The 15957-nt window shown below is 49.2% G+C and overlaps 1 protein-coding gene across 2 annotated transcripts in view; it reads left to right on the top strand.

The window, feature by feature from the left end:
• Positions 1-15957, top strand: part of LOC135821105 (uncharacterized) — a 121305-nt gene that overhangs the window by 99182 nt on the left and 6166 nt on the right. The window contains exon 1 of one of the 2 annotated variants that reach the window (XM_065334169.1): positions 13288-14197. The exons of the other annotated variant lie outside the window; for it this stretch is intronic. Coding sequence (XP_065190241.1) covers positions 13330-14197 — 868 coding nt within the window. The 5' untranslated portion in view covers positions 13288-13329. Of the gene's footprint in view, positions 1-13287; positions 14198-15957 lie in introns of those variants that run through there. 2 annotated transcript variants of the gene reach the window in all.

A 15957-nucleotide genomic window follows, 5' to 3' on the forward strand; every position in this document is an offset into this window, starting at 1 on the left:
GCGCGCACGCACACACACACACACACATGCACACACACCCACACTGCACACACACACACACACACTTACACACACACACACTTGTACTTGTACTTGTACTTGTTGTTCACTGCCAAAACTGGTCACGTGGGTCTCCCGGGAGAGGGGAGAGAGACTCGAAAGGAATCTTGGAAAGATGACTCGATTGGCTATTGAACCGCCAAACGGCTGACACCCCCTGAAATCCCCAAAGCTCTGGCTGGATTTGAAAATGATCCCACTGATGGGCTCACCACACCTCAGTACACACACACACATACGCAAACACACACACACACATGCAAACACACACACACACACGCAAACACACACACACACACACATATGCACTCCATATACGTGCGTATAAAACACACTCTTACTCTTGCACACACGCATGCTGCATATGGATAGACCTTGAAATGGAAACTTACCGTATTTCCACAAATAGTAGGCTGGTCTACTATTTTTTCAACTTCGTCCTAACCCGGCCTTATAATCGAGGACGGTCTTGTATTCGAGGGCGGTCTTTTATTCTTTCAACCCAGTTTGACCCCGGTCTTCTATTTCTCGCCGCACAGTTTTACCCCCGTTCTTCCATTTTCTTCTACACAGTTTGAGCACGGTCTTCTATTTTTTCCCACAGTTTGAGCACGGTTTTCTATTTTTAACACAAGAACAAAGACTCATTTAGTAGGCCCGGTCTTCTAATCGGAGACGGTCTTTTATTTTTTCAATCGCCCCCTGCCCCGGCCTTGTTTACGAGGAAGGCGTTGTATACGAGGACGGCCTTTTATTTGCGGAAATACGGTACATGTCTCCTTCCATCGAGACTGGCAATGTGAACACGTTTGGTTCTTCGATCATTTCAGATGTAGCGCCCTCTGCAGTGTAAGAGACAATATGCAACCACGATGGTCTTCTTTTTTAAACCACAGGTTTTTGTTTTGGTTTGTGTACAGGCGAACTTTAGAGCAGTTTTTGAAAGGAGAAATACTAAACATGGGATAATTCGTTACAGTGTAACAAATAAAATCACAGATCGAATGTGACTTAGCTGAACCAACAAACTGATCAGCATGGATCAAGGCGCAGAGAAAGCTCCTAACGGGGTGGGAGGTGCGTAACTCAATCAGACCCACCACGAAGTGGTCAGAGACCGAACATCCTTCCACTTTGAGTAAGGACTTTTGGACCATTCTAACAAGCCCTTCCTGCTCGTTGGAGAATTGGGCGAGCTTAGTGAAAACACACTTGTACAGATTGGGAGTGCTATGCACTCCAGATATTATTTTTGCCATTATGACCAAAAATTCTCTATAAAACCCTATTTAGGTGCGTTTTCACTACTCACGGCTCGATTAACATTCAGAAACCCGCCAATAATTATATCAGAGCCACGAATTGCATAGAACTGGTTGTCTTGACATGCCGCGAGGTGCAGAAATAAATAAATAAATAAAATAACCTGCACACTTTACCAAATAAATATTAGCAGTTGGTTTAAATACCCAAAAAGTACGGATTAATCCAAAATCAACTGCTGAATCGGCGTTGTCTGGGGTGGCAGACAGACGCTGGTAGCGGAAAATTGTTTCGTCGCCCGCATATGTGCGTGTGACATGTGTGGAGCCGGCAGGAAGATGGTGTTCACAATCGCCAGCAGTGGAGGGAACAACCAGGCTTTTATCATTTGTTGCAGGCTTACTGGGCACATTCTTCAACAGGAACTAAGGGGAGCAACGCATACCATGATTATCTCTCACCTCACCTTCACACCATCACATCTTCGACATTACACATTCGTCATCTGTCTCCTTTCTTCTTCCTTTCCTAAAATACCGTAAAATTCCGTTATTAATAAGCCCCGGGCGTATACTTTGCAGAGGGTCAAAAAACGGGCGTATATTTGGGCATGGGCTTATTTTAGGGCATGGGCGTTATTTCGGACGCAATCTGCAGAAGATCAATCTATCAGCAACCCACTAGTTTCAGTGAACCACTATTCACACTGAGCACGGTACAGGTACATCAAACCACAGCTGGAAATTATTTGGTCGTATTACCAAGAATGTAGCGATAAATTACAGATTTGATAATCCACTTGCTATATAAGTACAAGGCATAACAGGTACCAGCATTTACGCGAACGCACGCTCACGCGCTGGTCATTTTGAGTCCACTTTACGCCCTAGGCTTATTTCGGGCATGGGCGCTAAAACGGACTTGAAGCGTACACGGCCTAAACCTGGGCTTATTATCGGACATGGGCGTTATTTAGGGTGGGCTTATTAACGGAACTTTACGGTATGTTGAAATGTCGCTAGTACTAGTACTTCGAGGTACGCCGATGTTTTACTTGCTGCACTCGCTGACATAGCACTGACGTGTGAGACATGCGCCTAGGTTGCACCAGGATCATTCGATTTTCTATTAGTGCTCCAAACTCAATGAACAATGGATTCCTCGTCCTCTCCAAGTCAAATTATGCTCCCTCCTCCCCCCCCCCCCCCCCCCCCCAGCATACATGTACGCATACATACTAGTGTAGCGGGCCGCAGTGTTTCTCTCTGAGGCAAATGCAGACGGGTCTCAGTGAACGCACTGCTTTAAAATTATTACTGAACTAAACGGAAGACTACATTGTAAACATTAACTCTGACTCTAACTCTAAACTGACATGAAGAGAATTGTGAACAGCAGCTTTTATAGGGTGTGCAACTGTTAGTGTAAGTAAGCTAGCCTAGGCTATGACCAGGGGATACGTAGAGTAGAAGAAGAAAGGTCAAAGTAGATGTGTGGGCTACAGTCATTGCACAAGGAATGCCATTTGATTCTATGCAGAAGAAGGAGCTGAATAGCAGTATGGGCAATGGGCGTAAAAGAGGCGGTTGAAAGTGCAGCAGTATTTCTAAGGTCAATATGAAACATTGAACGCAGTGAGACTACTAGTACTAGTAGTTAGTAGATACTATCCATGTCATGGATCTGCAAGCACGGTAGTAAGAGTTGCAAGTGCGGGGTGCGGCGCGGTGTAACACGCGTGACCAATACATTGAAAATGATTCACGCTGCATGCAGCTGTGTGATCACCAGCGTGCCAACGCTACACTAGCATGCTAGCACTTCTTGCTTACCAAAGGCAAAGGGCACAGGCTCGACAGTTGTCTCACCAACGTATGGCTCACTCAGCACCCAGCGGAGAATAGTGCGAAATGTTGGCGAGTCGGTGCGATACGCACGCGGATAGGCACTCACTTCATCCGCTTCATCCTCTTCATCCTCCTCTTTGCCACAAAGCACTGGTACTTGTTGGTCAAGGTCTGGGAGAAGTGATGGATTGGTGTCCCGTCCGTCGACATGGCCGCGTTTGCGCACCGCAATGACACCGAAATCGTAGCCGTCTAGTTCGGCCTGGTGAGCAGCCGCCTCACCATCAGCCGCGCCGTGTATCTGGACCTGGACAGACTTGGCGTTCTCTTCGTACTCGTCGGAGACCTTCAGCCATCCGGCCTTGCTATTCTTTCCTACGTTGCCAGTTAGGTAAACTGGCGTTTGATTCGGGTTAAATTTCTCAATTATCTTAGCAAAGCAATATTGATTACAACCAGTCTCACGGTCCGGGTTCTGTGCATCTTCAGGAATGAAAACGCAGTAGAGATGGTGTGCCGCAGTAGCAAAGTACACGTAATCGTCGTTGCAGTATTTCTCCAAATCATGAAGCAGGAAGCAGGTACCGTAGCCTTCTTTCCCGCACTTCTCGCAATCTACCCTGAGATGAAAAATCGACTTGCCCATTCGCTGGTGGACCGGGTCCGTAGAGGCAAAGGGTTCACGAGCATCCACACCTTCGGTTGTGTAGATCTCTGACGTGGCCATACCTCAGTCACAACGATAAACGAAGGTCAGATCTACAAGTAACAACCAGCTTCACAGGAGATTGCGCCTGAGATCTCGGCTAGCCTAGTCTTCTGTGAGAAGTGCAACGAGTCCGGTATCCCCGGTGCTCTCAAAACAAGAGCTTGGACAATGGAATGTGCGCAAACAGGTCACGATAGTTTTGCTGGAAAGAGACTGGCTACGTAACATGTACATGTACTAGCATTTCTTCCTTGTAGTACTTGTAGATCTACCACTATTATTGTGGAACTAGGTAGTAGGCGCAGTTTTTTCTTGTTGCATGTTTCTGGCAGTGATTTCATTGAACGCCGGAGTACTGGAGTATACTCTGCTGTCTCTGGCGCTCTGGTCGTACCATTCGATGAAATGTTCTCTCGTGTCTTCTTGCTTCGTGTGTTCTGGCTGTGATTAGTGTAGAGTGACTTTTCGCCGAACTTTGTTAGTCTTTTGAGTAGGCTTTGAGTAGGCTACGTTCCGTGCGTGCTAGGCACCGGCGGATTATGCCGGCATCATTATTGGCATAAATTTGATGGTTGAAAATTTGGAGCATAATTTGGCATCCTCTCGGAGGTAGGAGCATAACTACACGAGTATACCACAGTTCTAGTATGTATGACTGTACACTGCACCTGATCAGTGCTGGCGGTCTGCATGGCAAAAGGGTTTGGAGGTCATGCAGATAGTGTTTTCAATGAAAAGCAGGGTAGAAATCATGGCAATACATTATTGTATGCTCGAACTCGTCTTCTTCAAAGTTCTTTCTCACACTGACACAGTACATGATGTAGCAGAACATGCGAGTGAATCAGCCTTCATCAGGTACTGTATCCCGGGGCGGACGAGATACATGTAGCGGCGGGTAGTCCGCAAAACTCCGTGTACATGTACAATGTACATGTACATAATTATGCATGTTACGAAGTCATGACCAGTCTGGATTTTAGCAGCCATGATATGTCTGCAGGTTACGGATATTCCTCTAAATTGATGTTTAGTTGATGTTCGGTCATGATGGAAGGAGACGTGGAGGTAGGAAGAGATGAGCTGATTATTCGTAGGGTGAGGCCCAGGGTGACATCGGATGGACGAATATGATGATTACGAAGACAGTTGAACATGATAATTTTCAAAGGTAACTCAAACTAATTTGGCAATGAAATAATATTTTTACTGAAGTACAAAAGAAATCAAGTAATGAATAGAAGAAGTTTTAGTAGTCTAGATACAGTGCAACGAGTGTTAGTTTCCAAGATCTTTACAAGACTGGCGAGCACTAAATGTCATGAAGAAAGTGAAGAGAAAGGAGGTTTATATAGGAAAGAGATTGTGATAGAAGACTGTGCAATGAAGTTTGTTGTTTTGTTAGATATCTGACGTGTGCTGTTTGGAAGAAGTGTTTGGATGCAAACAGAACTTACAAGAGATGAGTAAAGACTACTTTTCTACAATAGCGTTGTAGGCGAGGAGTGCGTAACATCAAAAGATGTCGTAATGTGTATTGGAACTATGCTAGCCAAACATTACGTAATTATTATGGTAGCGAAGTACGTGTAGTAGGTATTACAATGTGTGCCAGAGTATGGTGAATCAGTGTTTGTGATGATGAGGAAAATATGACGTGTACATGCAAACAAATGATGATATCATGATGCGAGAACGTCAGAGACGCTACAGAGCTCCCCTCCTAGTGAATGAGTAATGTCCTAATGAGCGATAACTAGCGCGATAAAGTGAGAGCAAGCAAATGGGATAAGCGAGAGAGTGTCAGAAATAGGCGGGAAATCTGACTTGACGACCAGCTCGTGTTTGGCGTGGCGGAGGCACGTCGAATGCGAGCGATGGCGTCGGCTTGGTCGGATGGCAATGGTCGACAGACTGGTTATCATGGAATGCTGGTTTGAGTCGGTCAATGGATACTGTGTCGGAGCGGCCGTTGAGGTCGAGGCGGAAGTACTTATCATGACGTTCCAGGACTCGGTGTGGACCAGTGTAAGGACGTTGGAGGGGCGTTCATGTTGCGTCTGTGCGAATGAAGACATGAGACTGAGAGCATGTCGAGAGGTCAGCTGGAATGAACGGATGCTGGGTGGGTGGCTTGCGGGGTTGTGTAGGGCGGAGCTCGGACATGGCTTGTTTGAGGCGGCTGACATAGGACGTCGGATCCGGAAATGGCTCAGGCTCGTCAGTGAGGAAATCACTTGGCAGGCGGAGGTGGCAACCGTCGACCATTTCTGCAACTGAGCAGTTGAGGTCAGCCTTCAGGGAGGAGCGAATGCCGAGCAGGACTAGTGGCAGATGTTCCGTCCAGCGCTGTGGATTGTCGTAAGCTCGGAGTGCAGCTTTCAGTTGTCTGTGAAAGCGCTCTACCATGCCGTTGGCAGCAGGGTGGTAAGCCGTTGTACGAATGCGAGATGTGCCAAGTAGTGACATGAGCGATGACCACAGGGATGACTCAAACTGGGCACCTCGGTCGGTTGTGAGCACAGTGGGAACACCAAATCGGGCGACCCAGGTGGCAACAAACTGGCGAGCGACGGTTTCGGCTGTAATGTCGGGAATAGGTACTGCTTCGGGCCAGCGAGTAAAGCGATCTACCATCGTCAAGAGGTAGCGAGACTCACTAGAAGATGGAAGCGGGCCTACGATGTCGACATGGACATGGGAGAAACGGGCATCAGGTTGCTTGAATGCACTCACGGGAGATGTGGTGTGGCGCTGAACTTTAGACTGCTGACAAGCGTGGCAGGTACGACACCACTCACTAATATCCTTGTTCATCGCGGGCCAGACGTAGCGAGCAGTAATCAGGTGCCTGGTAGCGCGGGTACCAGGGTGGGAGAGGGCGTGAAGCGAATTGAAAACAGCACGGCGCAGCTTGGCAGGTACATACGGGCGGGCAGACGCAGTAGAGGTGTCACAGATGAGCGAGTGATCAGTCATGGGCAGAGCTATAGATTGCCAGCATAGCGAAGTGGATGGATCCTTACCAGGACTGGGCAAGTCTGGATCATCTTGTTGAGCGGCGGCAAAGGAAGCTGTGTCAATGGCAGTGATGGCAGAGACGGGCTCATCGGGTAGGTGACATCGTGACAGTGCATCAGCGGCAGCATTCTGAGAACCCTTGACATGGCGAATATCTGTCGTGAACTCAGCAATGTACGACAAATGGCGCTGTTGACGCGGGCTGTGGGTCTGTGAACGGCTGTGGATGGCATGTGTCAGAGGCTTGTGATCGGTGCACACATGGAAGACACGCCCTTCCAGGAAGTGTCGGAAATGCTTAATGGCTAGGTAAATGGCGAGGAGCTCGCGACAGAAGGTGCTGTAGCGTGTCTCGGCAGGCTTTAACTTGCGTGAAAAGAAGGCAACAGGATAACACTCACCATCTAGCTCTTGTTGGAGGGCACCAACAGCAATGTCTGAAGCATCGACCATCAAGCTGTAGGCGGCATCCGGGCGAGGATGGTGAAGTGTGATGGCATCAGTGAACGCAGCTTTGACATCATTGAAAGCAGCGAGGGCCGAGTCGGACCAGACGAGCGCGCCTTTGGTGCGGTGGCGTTTCTCAAGCATAGCGTGCAGAGGTGCGAGCTTAGCAGCAAGATGTGGCTGAAATCGGTGATAGAACGTGACGAAGCCGATGAACTCACGGAGCTTACGAACACTAGCTGGCTGTGGGAATTCACGAATGGCGGTCATGCGAGCGTCGAGAGGTCGGATACCTGAGGCAGTCACGTGATGTCCCAGGACGTCAAGCTCATCCTGGCCGAACTGCGACTTCCGGACGTTGATCAAGATGCCATGTGAAGCAAGGCGGGAGAATATGCAGCGAAGGTGGGCCATATGTTCAGCGGGTGAGGCGCTAGCAATGAGCAAGTCATCCAGATATGCAAAGCAGAAGGGAAGGTCTGAAACTACCTGGTCAATGAAGCGTTGGAATGTCTGGGCTGCGTTGTGAAGGCCAAAGGGCATGCGGACAAACTCAAACAGTCCAAAGGGGGTGGTGATGGCAGTTTTCGGGATGTCGTCAGGGTGCACAGGAATGTGGTGGTATGCACGGACGAGGTCAATCTTGGAGAAGATGATCTTGTCATGCAGGTGGGACGTGAAGTCTTGAATATGCGGGATGGGATAGCGGTCGGGGATCGTGCAGTCATTCAAGGCTCGGTAATCACCACAGGGTCGCCAGTCACCGGATTTCTTTGGCACCATATGCAGAGGGGATGACCATGCACTAGAGGAGGGACGAATAATGCCTAAATCTAACATGGGTTGGAACTCACACTTAGCGACAGCAAGGCGGTCGGGTGCCAGACGGCGAGGCTTAGCGTGGACGGGGTGGCCATCTGTGACTATGCGGTGTGTCACATTGTGCCTGACAGGCGAGTCACCAGTGGTCGGTCGGACAAGGTCAGGGAACTCATTCAGCAGGGCAGAATACTCACTAGGGCTGTCAGTGTCCAGCAGGTTGGTAGCGGAGGTGCTGACATCCGAGGCGGATCCGACAACGGCAAGTTGAGTAGTGGAGTCCCGGAGACATCTGGCGGCCAGGTCGACAGTGAGTTGGAAGTGGCCAAGGAAATCCGCACCCAGGATCGGATAGCTGACGTCTGCAACGACGAAGACCCATTTGAAAGTGCGTCGGAGACCTAAGTCTAAATCGAGCAGCTGCTGACCGTACGTGGCGATGCTGCTCTGATTCGCTGCACGGAGACGAGGACTATTGCGATGAACACGACGAGACAGAGTTACGAATGACGGAGGAAGAACACTGACGGCGGCGCCGGTGTCGACAAGGAACTCGACGGACTGGGAGCGATCCTTGACGAAAAGTAAGCGACCGGTAGCGGTATTCGAGGGGCCAACCACAGTAGCGGTCGCGACTAGTGGCTGGCCTTCCCGTTTCCCGACAGGAATCGGCAGGGGTCTCGGCATTTCCTCGCCTTCTCGCCGAACACACGGTGGTACCAGCAAAGGTCGTCGTGGTCGTCACGGCCGGGAGACCTGGAGGCACTCGGGCGGCGTGACGGTGGCCCGGGACTACGCTCTCGTTGGCGGCCACGCTGGCAAGGGGCACCGGTGTCACGGGTCATCACCTTCACAGCGGACGTCAGCTTGGCGAGTTCAGCTCGGAGCTGGGCCATCTCAGCCCTGTCAGCGGTGCAGGCCTGTTCCGCATCTGTGGACGCTGTAGATCTACATGATAAGGCCGTACTAGACCGAGCAGGGGCTGCACTCGTACTCGTACTCAGAGCGTGAACACTTGTACCGGTGAGTGGGGTTGAGCACGTGCTTTCAACCACCTTGTCAGCAAGCGCGGCGAGGTCGTCCAGGTACTGTTGAGGCTTGCAGGTGTTGCAGCCAGAATCAGGCGGACCGTCACGGGCAAACGCTGTACAAACAGCTCGCGCAGGATAGTCGAGTAGGGTCTAGAGACTTACTGCCCAAAAGCTGTTGCATGCGTCGGAGGGCGCGACTTGGTCGGCTGTCCCCGATGTCCGCTGTCGAGAGTAGCTCACGCAACCGTGCCTGATCGGACTTTTGGGTGCGTGCGGTGAGCGCCTTTTTCAGGACTTGGTACGGCTCCTCGGCTGGCGGCGCTAGGAGCAAGTCCCGAATCTCAGCGGGGTAATCATGCAGTTTAGGGTCCCAAATTATTTCGCACTTTCCCAGTGTTCAGTGTACTGTCACACGCGTTTTCAGTGTACTTTCACATCATGAACTTTATTTTCATGAAAACATGTGTACTTTCACTATGCTTCTTCTTTTTTCGTGTCAAAGTTTTGTTTCCTTTGTCAAAGTTTTGTCTCCTTTATGGAAGTTTTTCTTTGACTTTGTGGTAATGGCTGGGCGTCCCGGAGCGCCGATACGCATTGTCCCTCAGGCACACATTCTAAATGATCATGCGATTTTGATGGAGAAGTGGACGGTGTTCACACTACAAGTGTTGCCGATCTTTTCCAGAACCCAACTTGGTCAACTGGAGTTCCTTGCCGCTCGGCGCTGTATCAGCAACGAAATGCCTTGTGCCAAGTGTGGGGCGCTATGTGGCCTCACTAGACGGCAGGAGAGCAGCGACGGGTTTCGCTGGAGATGCCGACTGTATGTCCGGAGCGTTCGCGGTGGTTCTTTTTTTCCCTAAAGCGCAACTTCGGCACATCGCGAGAGTTGTTCCCGACGTACCTCTGCGAGTTCGTGTGGAGACAGAGAGTTCGCGCGGAAGACAACACGTTCGGCTCCCTGCTCCGCAGTGTTCACCAGCAGTACCCAGTCTGATCTGTCCTCGGTTTTCATGAAAATATAGTTCATGATGTGAAAGTACACTGAAAACGCGTGTGACAGTACACTGAACACTGGGAAAGTGCGAAATAATTTGGGACCCTATAAAACTGCATGATTACCTCTCAGCGGCGTATTCAGGAGCAAGCGAACTCACGACGACATTGTACCTGGCCCGCGGGTTGGTGATGCGATGGTTGGCAAAATGCGCTTCTGCCTGTGCAAACCAAAGCTGCGGGTCGCCGGGCCAGTACTGCGGCAGTCGGAAGGTGATGGCAGACACCGGACGGTCCGGTGCGTCGTGTTGGTCGTTGCGGGCGAGTGGGTGGTTTTGGGCCGGGGCGGAGGAGCTAGCGGCAGCTGAAGCTCCAGAGGCGGAAGCGGAAGAACCATCGTCGCTGGACATATTGCACTTTACTCACGTCGGGGGTCACCAATTTAGTAGTCTAGATACAGTGCAACGAGTGTTAGTTTCCAAGATCTTTACAAGACTGGCGAACACTAAATGTCATGAAGAAAGTGAAGAGAAAGGAGGTTTATATTATAGGAAAGAGATTGTGATAGAAGACTGTGCAATGAAGTTTGTTGTTTTGTTAGATATCTGACGTGTGCTGTTTGGAAGAAGTGTTTGGATGCAAACAGAACTTACAAGAGATGAGTAAAGACTACTTTTCTACAATAGCGTTGTAGGCGAGGAGTGCTTAACATCAAAAGATGTCGTAATGTGTATTGGAACTATGCTAGCCAAACATTACGTAATTATTATGGTAGAGAAGTACGTGTAGGTAGGTATTACAATGTGTGCCAGAGTATGGTGAATCAGTGTTTGTGATGATGAGGAAAATATGACGTGTACATGCAAACAAATGATGATATCATGATGCGAGAACGTCAGAGACGCTACAAAGTATTGTTTTCTTTTTTCCATGTTGACCTCTTACATGCATGGACACCTTGGTATGGGGATACTCATGTACATGTATTTTCTTGTACTTATGGCCACTTGCAACTTGCAAGTACGAAAATGGCACAGTTAATTTCCCGAAATTTGAGGCTCCATATTAAAGTACAACAAAGTGAATATAATAATATTAAAGGGGAAGTTAAGGCAAAAATTAAAATTTTACCAGTTGTAGTCTTCGGGGTGCTGAGTCGAATGGTCTTGGTCCGAGAAAGCTGAGACGCTCCCTTCCTACTTGAATCCCAATCGAACTCGCGCACTTCCACCGAAACTGGGTGACTGCGCCCTACGAGATGGGGATTTGTATGCAAAATGTCACTAAAAGCGCCATTTCGTTCTTATAAAAGCACGGATGACCGCGATTGGCCCATATGTTGTAGTCTTTTGGACGCTGAGTCGACTGGTTTTGGTCCGAAAAGGCTGCGATGCAGCGTTCCTCCTTTATTCCCAATCGAACATGGTGGAAGAAGCGGTCACGTGCTCCTGGGTGCCAAAATCACCTGGTCACCACGCCAGCAGGCGACAACTTTCACACCAAGGTTCAACTCGAGTGACAGGACTGCACCCAAAAAAGGTCAAAACAGGCTGTAAGTTGTACCCTGCAGGCACGGTGACCAGGTGACTGGTGTACGCAGGAGCACGTGACCGCTTGTTCAACCATGTTCGATTGGGAATTAGGGGCGAACGCTGCATCGCAGCCTTTTCGGACCGAAACCAGTCGACTCAGCGTCCAAAAGACTACAATATATGGGCCAATCGCGGTCATCCGTGCTTTTATAAGAACGAAATGGCGCTTTTAGTGACATTTTGCATACAAATCCCCATCTCGTAGGGCGCAGTCACCCAGTTTCGGTGGAAGTGCGCGAGTTCGATTGGGATTCAAGTAGGAAGGGAGCGTCTCAGCTTTCTCGGACCAAGACCATTCGACTCAGCACCCCGAAGACTACAACTGGTGAAATTTTAATTTTTGCCTTAACTTCCCCTTTAATTATTATATCCCCGGGTCCCAAAGCTAGCATGCTACGGAGTACTAGTACAGTCAGTCTATCTACATCTGTACAATCATGTATGACATCCAATAGGGCTTGAAAGTGCTACGTCACAGCATAGCAACAATTTCAAAAATTCAAAAATTGGATCCACTTGGATCCAGTTTTTGTATGGATCCAAGCACATTTCAAGCCGTCTTACTCACAGCAAGGTGATGTAACCAGTGAAACTGACTGATTTGGCTACTGGGGGCGGGGTTACAACTGGTGGCGAAGTAAAAGTCACCCCTGCATACGACATGAGTGGGTTGCTATGCACCCACATACTGAGGCAATAGCAAAGTCACACCTTAGTGGATCCAAAATAGAAATCTGATGTCAACTTACTACTCCCTGGCCGTTTTTGACGTCATCACTTTCAAGCCCTATGCCCTGCATGCATGCTATGCAAATGCCAGGCTATGGTGCCATCTATCAGCCTAGCTCAACAAGGTTCTGTGGCACTGACAGTCTGTCAGTTTTTCGTTGTCAGCTCAGCTCGCAAAGCCTTGCATGTCACATTCGACTGTGAACTGACGTAACCGTCGTTACTTGCTCTGGTAAGCGAAATAAAAGAGCATGCACCTATCTATCTGCTCTGAAGCGAGCCAAAATAAGTGGCAATCACCGGGGTCAGTTTTCCACGTTCGCACAGAGAACAGACAGCATGACCGCACGCGCAATGGCAATCAGGAAGAGAAAGCAGATCGCAACTGAACTGTTCAACATGACATGAACGTGTAGACTGAACTCCGTGGCATTCTCGCCACGCCAATGCGAACGCGGTCCTCAGCTGCACTGCATGCACGTAATATACCGGGTCGGCAGATCTACGCACGTGTTGGTTTTTTGATTTAGCTAGCATTCTACTATACCGTAGGTCTACACTCTACCAGTGGGCCCATGTACAAACGATGATACCACGTACATGTACTTACAATGACATGTAGTCTTACTGATAGTCGGTCTACCATTGGTCAAGTACCATTCTGATGGCTGCGCTCATCGTGTTGAACGTTGGTGTTTTCTCCATCGTCGCTGGTAAATGACTGACCGTACTATATTACGTTCATTTATCCAGAAATCTCGGATCGACTACTGCACTGACTGTCTTCGCTAGTATCATCGTTTTATTGCTAGACAATGGCTGAAAATAGCACAGGGAACAGCAGCTCCGATAACCTAGAGCATGGTTGCCACTCGGGCACGGATCGTCGTGAGGGAGTTAGGAATCATGATCAAGTGGCCAAATCCACCTTTCGTCTACGCGTGGACTGCAAGAAATGCAGAAGGAGCGGTTGCTACGGAACGTGTTTTCTTCTTTCCGATGTCCAACCTGAGCAAGGCGGTTATGTCTACTTTGTCACGGCTGCTCACCTTATGTATTGCAGACTTTGCCCTGAGGTCCAGGAGAGATGGGTGCGAGTCATTACAGAATCCCATGAGAGTGATGAACTGACGAAGCATAAATATCTTACCCCGAAGGGAACCGACCATTGGCGGAAAGCGCCCGACTCATGGTGGCAGCAGAGTGAGAGTATGAACCGCTTTTCGTACGATTATGGCATATTCGCCGTTCACCTACAAGCGAATCAGCTCCCAAGCACTTCCCAGCAACCTAAAGCAATTGGCATGGGAACGGCCTTTCCAACCCAGGGCAGTAGTTTCCTCATAGGCTATCCGGACGAGGTTGCGCATTCCCCGACTAGAGGAAAGGCATTCACAGTCCCGACAGGCCTCGATATTCAACCACTTGAGAATACCGAGGATACGGAGACGAGCTCGAGGCTCGTGAAGCACAATATTGACGCCAGCCACGGACAGAGTGGATCTCCAGTGTACGCGATGGATGGTGGCAGCCTCATTGGGATTATTGGCATTCATGTGGGCCTATCACCAGATAACAAAGACGACAGCGCTGGCCCAGAAGAGAAAAACTGGAACTTGGCCGTAAAACTGTACGGCGAGTCGCCGCCATTGAAGGAACTCAAGGATTGGGCCAAAGAACACGGTAAGGACACAAGTCAGCCATAGGACTTTGTTACAAATACAGTAATCTGTACCTTGTCTGGAAAGTCCACAAGCACGTGGGCTTTTGAAATGTTAACGATACCTTCTCTCATTGGAACTTAGAAGTTGCGACTTCGGCGGTAATAGTCATGAAGTTGATTGTTCCAACTAGGAACACATGCTTCTTGCCGAACTTGACACTTGCACAGGTGCGACGTGCTCCTCCTGTGCTCCGGATGGCAGTCGTGAGTCAGTCAAGTGTCAAGTTCGGCAAGAAGCGTGTGTCCCTAGTTGGAACAATCAACTTCTCTCATTGGGCTCAAACTAACCAGTTTCTGACATTTCAATCTACCGTATTTCCACAAATAGTAGGCCGGTCTACTATTTTTCAACCTCGTCCTAACCCGGCCTTATAATCGAGGACGGTCTTTTATTCTTTCAACCCAGTTTGACCCCCCGGTCTTCTATTTTTCGCCACACAGTTTTACCCCCGTTCTTCCATTTTCTTCTATACAGTTTGAGCACGGTCTTCTATTTTTCTCATACTCATTTAGTAGGCCCGGTCTTCTAATCGGAGACGGTCTTGTATTTTTTCAACCGCCCCCTGGCCCGGCCTTGTATTCGAGGAAGGCGTTGTATACGAGGACGGTCTTTTATTTGCGGAAATACGGTACTCACGGAAAACACATAACATTTACTGGTGTACTAGCTGTGATAGTACTTGTTAGCAGCAATCCGAACTAGCGCACAGTAACGCACTGCACTGCATTGCTTTGTACTGCATTCAAGACTGACGTCATGCGCTTTGTTTTGCTGCGTAATCACAAAATGGCACCAGCCCATTTTGCTGAAAAGAAAACAAATCTTAGTTGGGGGCTGTCCGTAAATATCAAACTTTTTTCACCAAACGAATTATTTTAGTTTCGACCCAACCCCTCCCTCCCTCCCCTTCAGAACGTAAAAAATGTTGACATACATGTACATGCATATACAACGGCCATGTACATGAATCAATGTTTTCTGAAACGAAATTGGTCAACCCCCTCCCACTCCATAACGAAATTATTTCGTTTTGTGAAAAACGTTCGACATTTATGGACGACCCCTTGCTCTGTTGTGCTCTTCCAGACAACGGATCGTGCTTCAGCAGTGTTTCTTTTCCTTTCGTAGCTTTGCTGCCGGCCCGAGTGTTATCTCGACACTGTATTTCTTCAGTATGTCTGACCTAACTGTCGACACTGTCAAGGCAATGCCTTGCCAAGCCCTCCGCGGCGAGCTTTCTCAGCGCGGCTTGAATCCGAAAGGAAACTTAGTAAAAGTATTTTGCAGGACCATTTGCTGGCACAACTAGCCCTTGGTAGTGAGGTCTGCTCCGGCCAGGAGAACCAGCAACATGACAGTGCGGACACGGCTCGCGAGCCCAGAAGCCCGACTGGCACCAATGCCTCCTTCGCCAAGTCAGGTGACGCGGGCTCAACGGATCTCTGCGCTCTCGTACGGGACGAGGTGTAGTCGGCTTTGTCGGCGCCATTATATTATTATCGGAGAGCATTGTGCCGCTCCTCACCCAAGGCAATGCGGCTGCTGCCGCCACTACGCTACCTCGGAGTCACTCTGGACGAAAATCTTCGCTGGTCACCGCAAGTCACCTCTATCGTCCGACGGACGTCTATAAAGCTGCGGATCCTCCGCCAGATCCGGCACTGCCTAACAGTGGGCAAGGCGATGCTGTATTACTCTGCCCTTGTCATACCAGACATT

This window comes from Sycon ciliatum, chromosome 7 (genome assembly GCF_964019385.1).
Source record: "Sycon ciliatum chromosome 7, ocSycCili1.1, whole genome shotgun sequence".
In the NCBI taxonomy this organism is placed as follows: domain Eukaryota; kingdom Metazoa; phylum Porifera; class Calcarea; order Leucosolenida; family Sycettidae; genus Sycon; species Sycon ciliatum.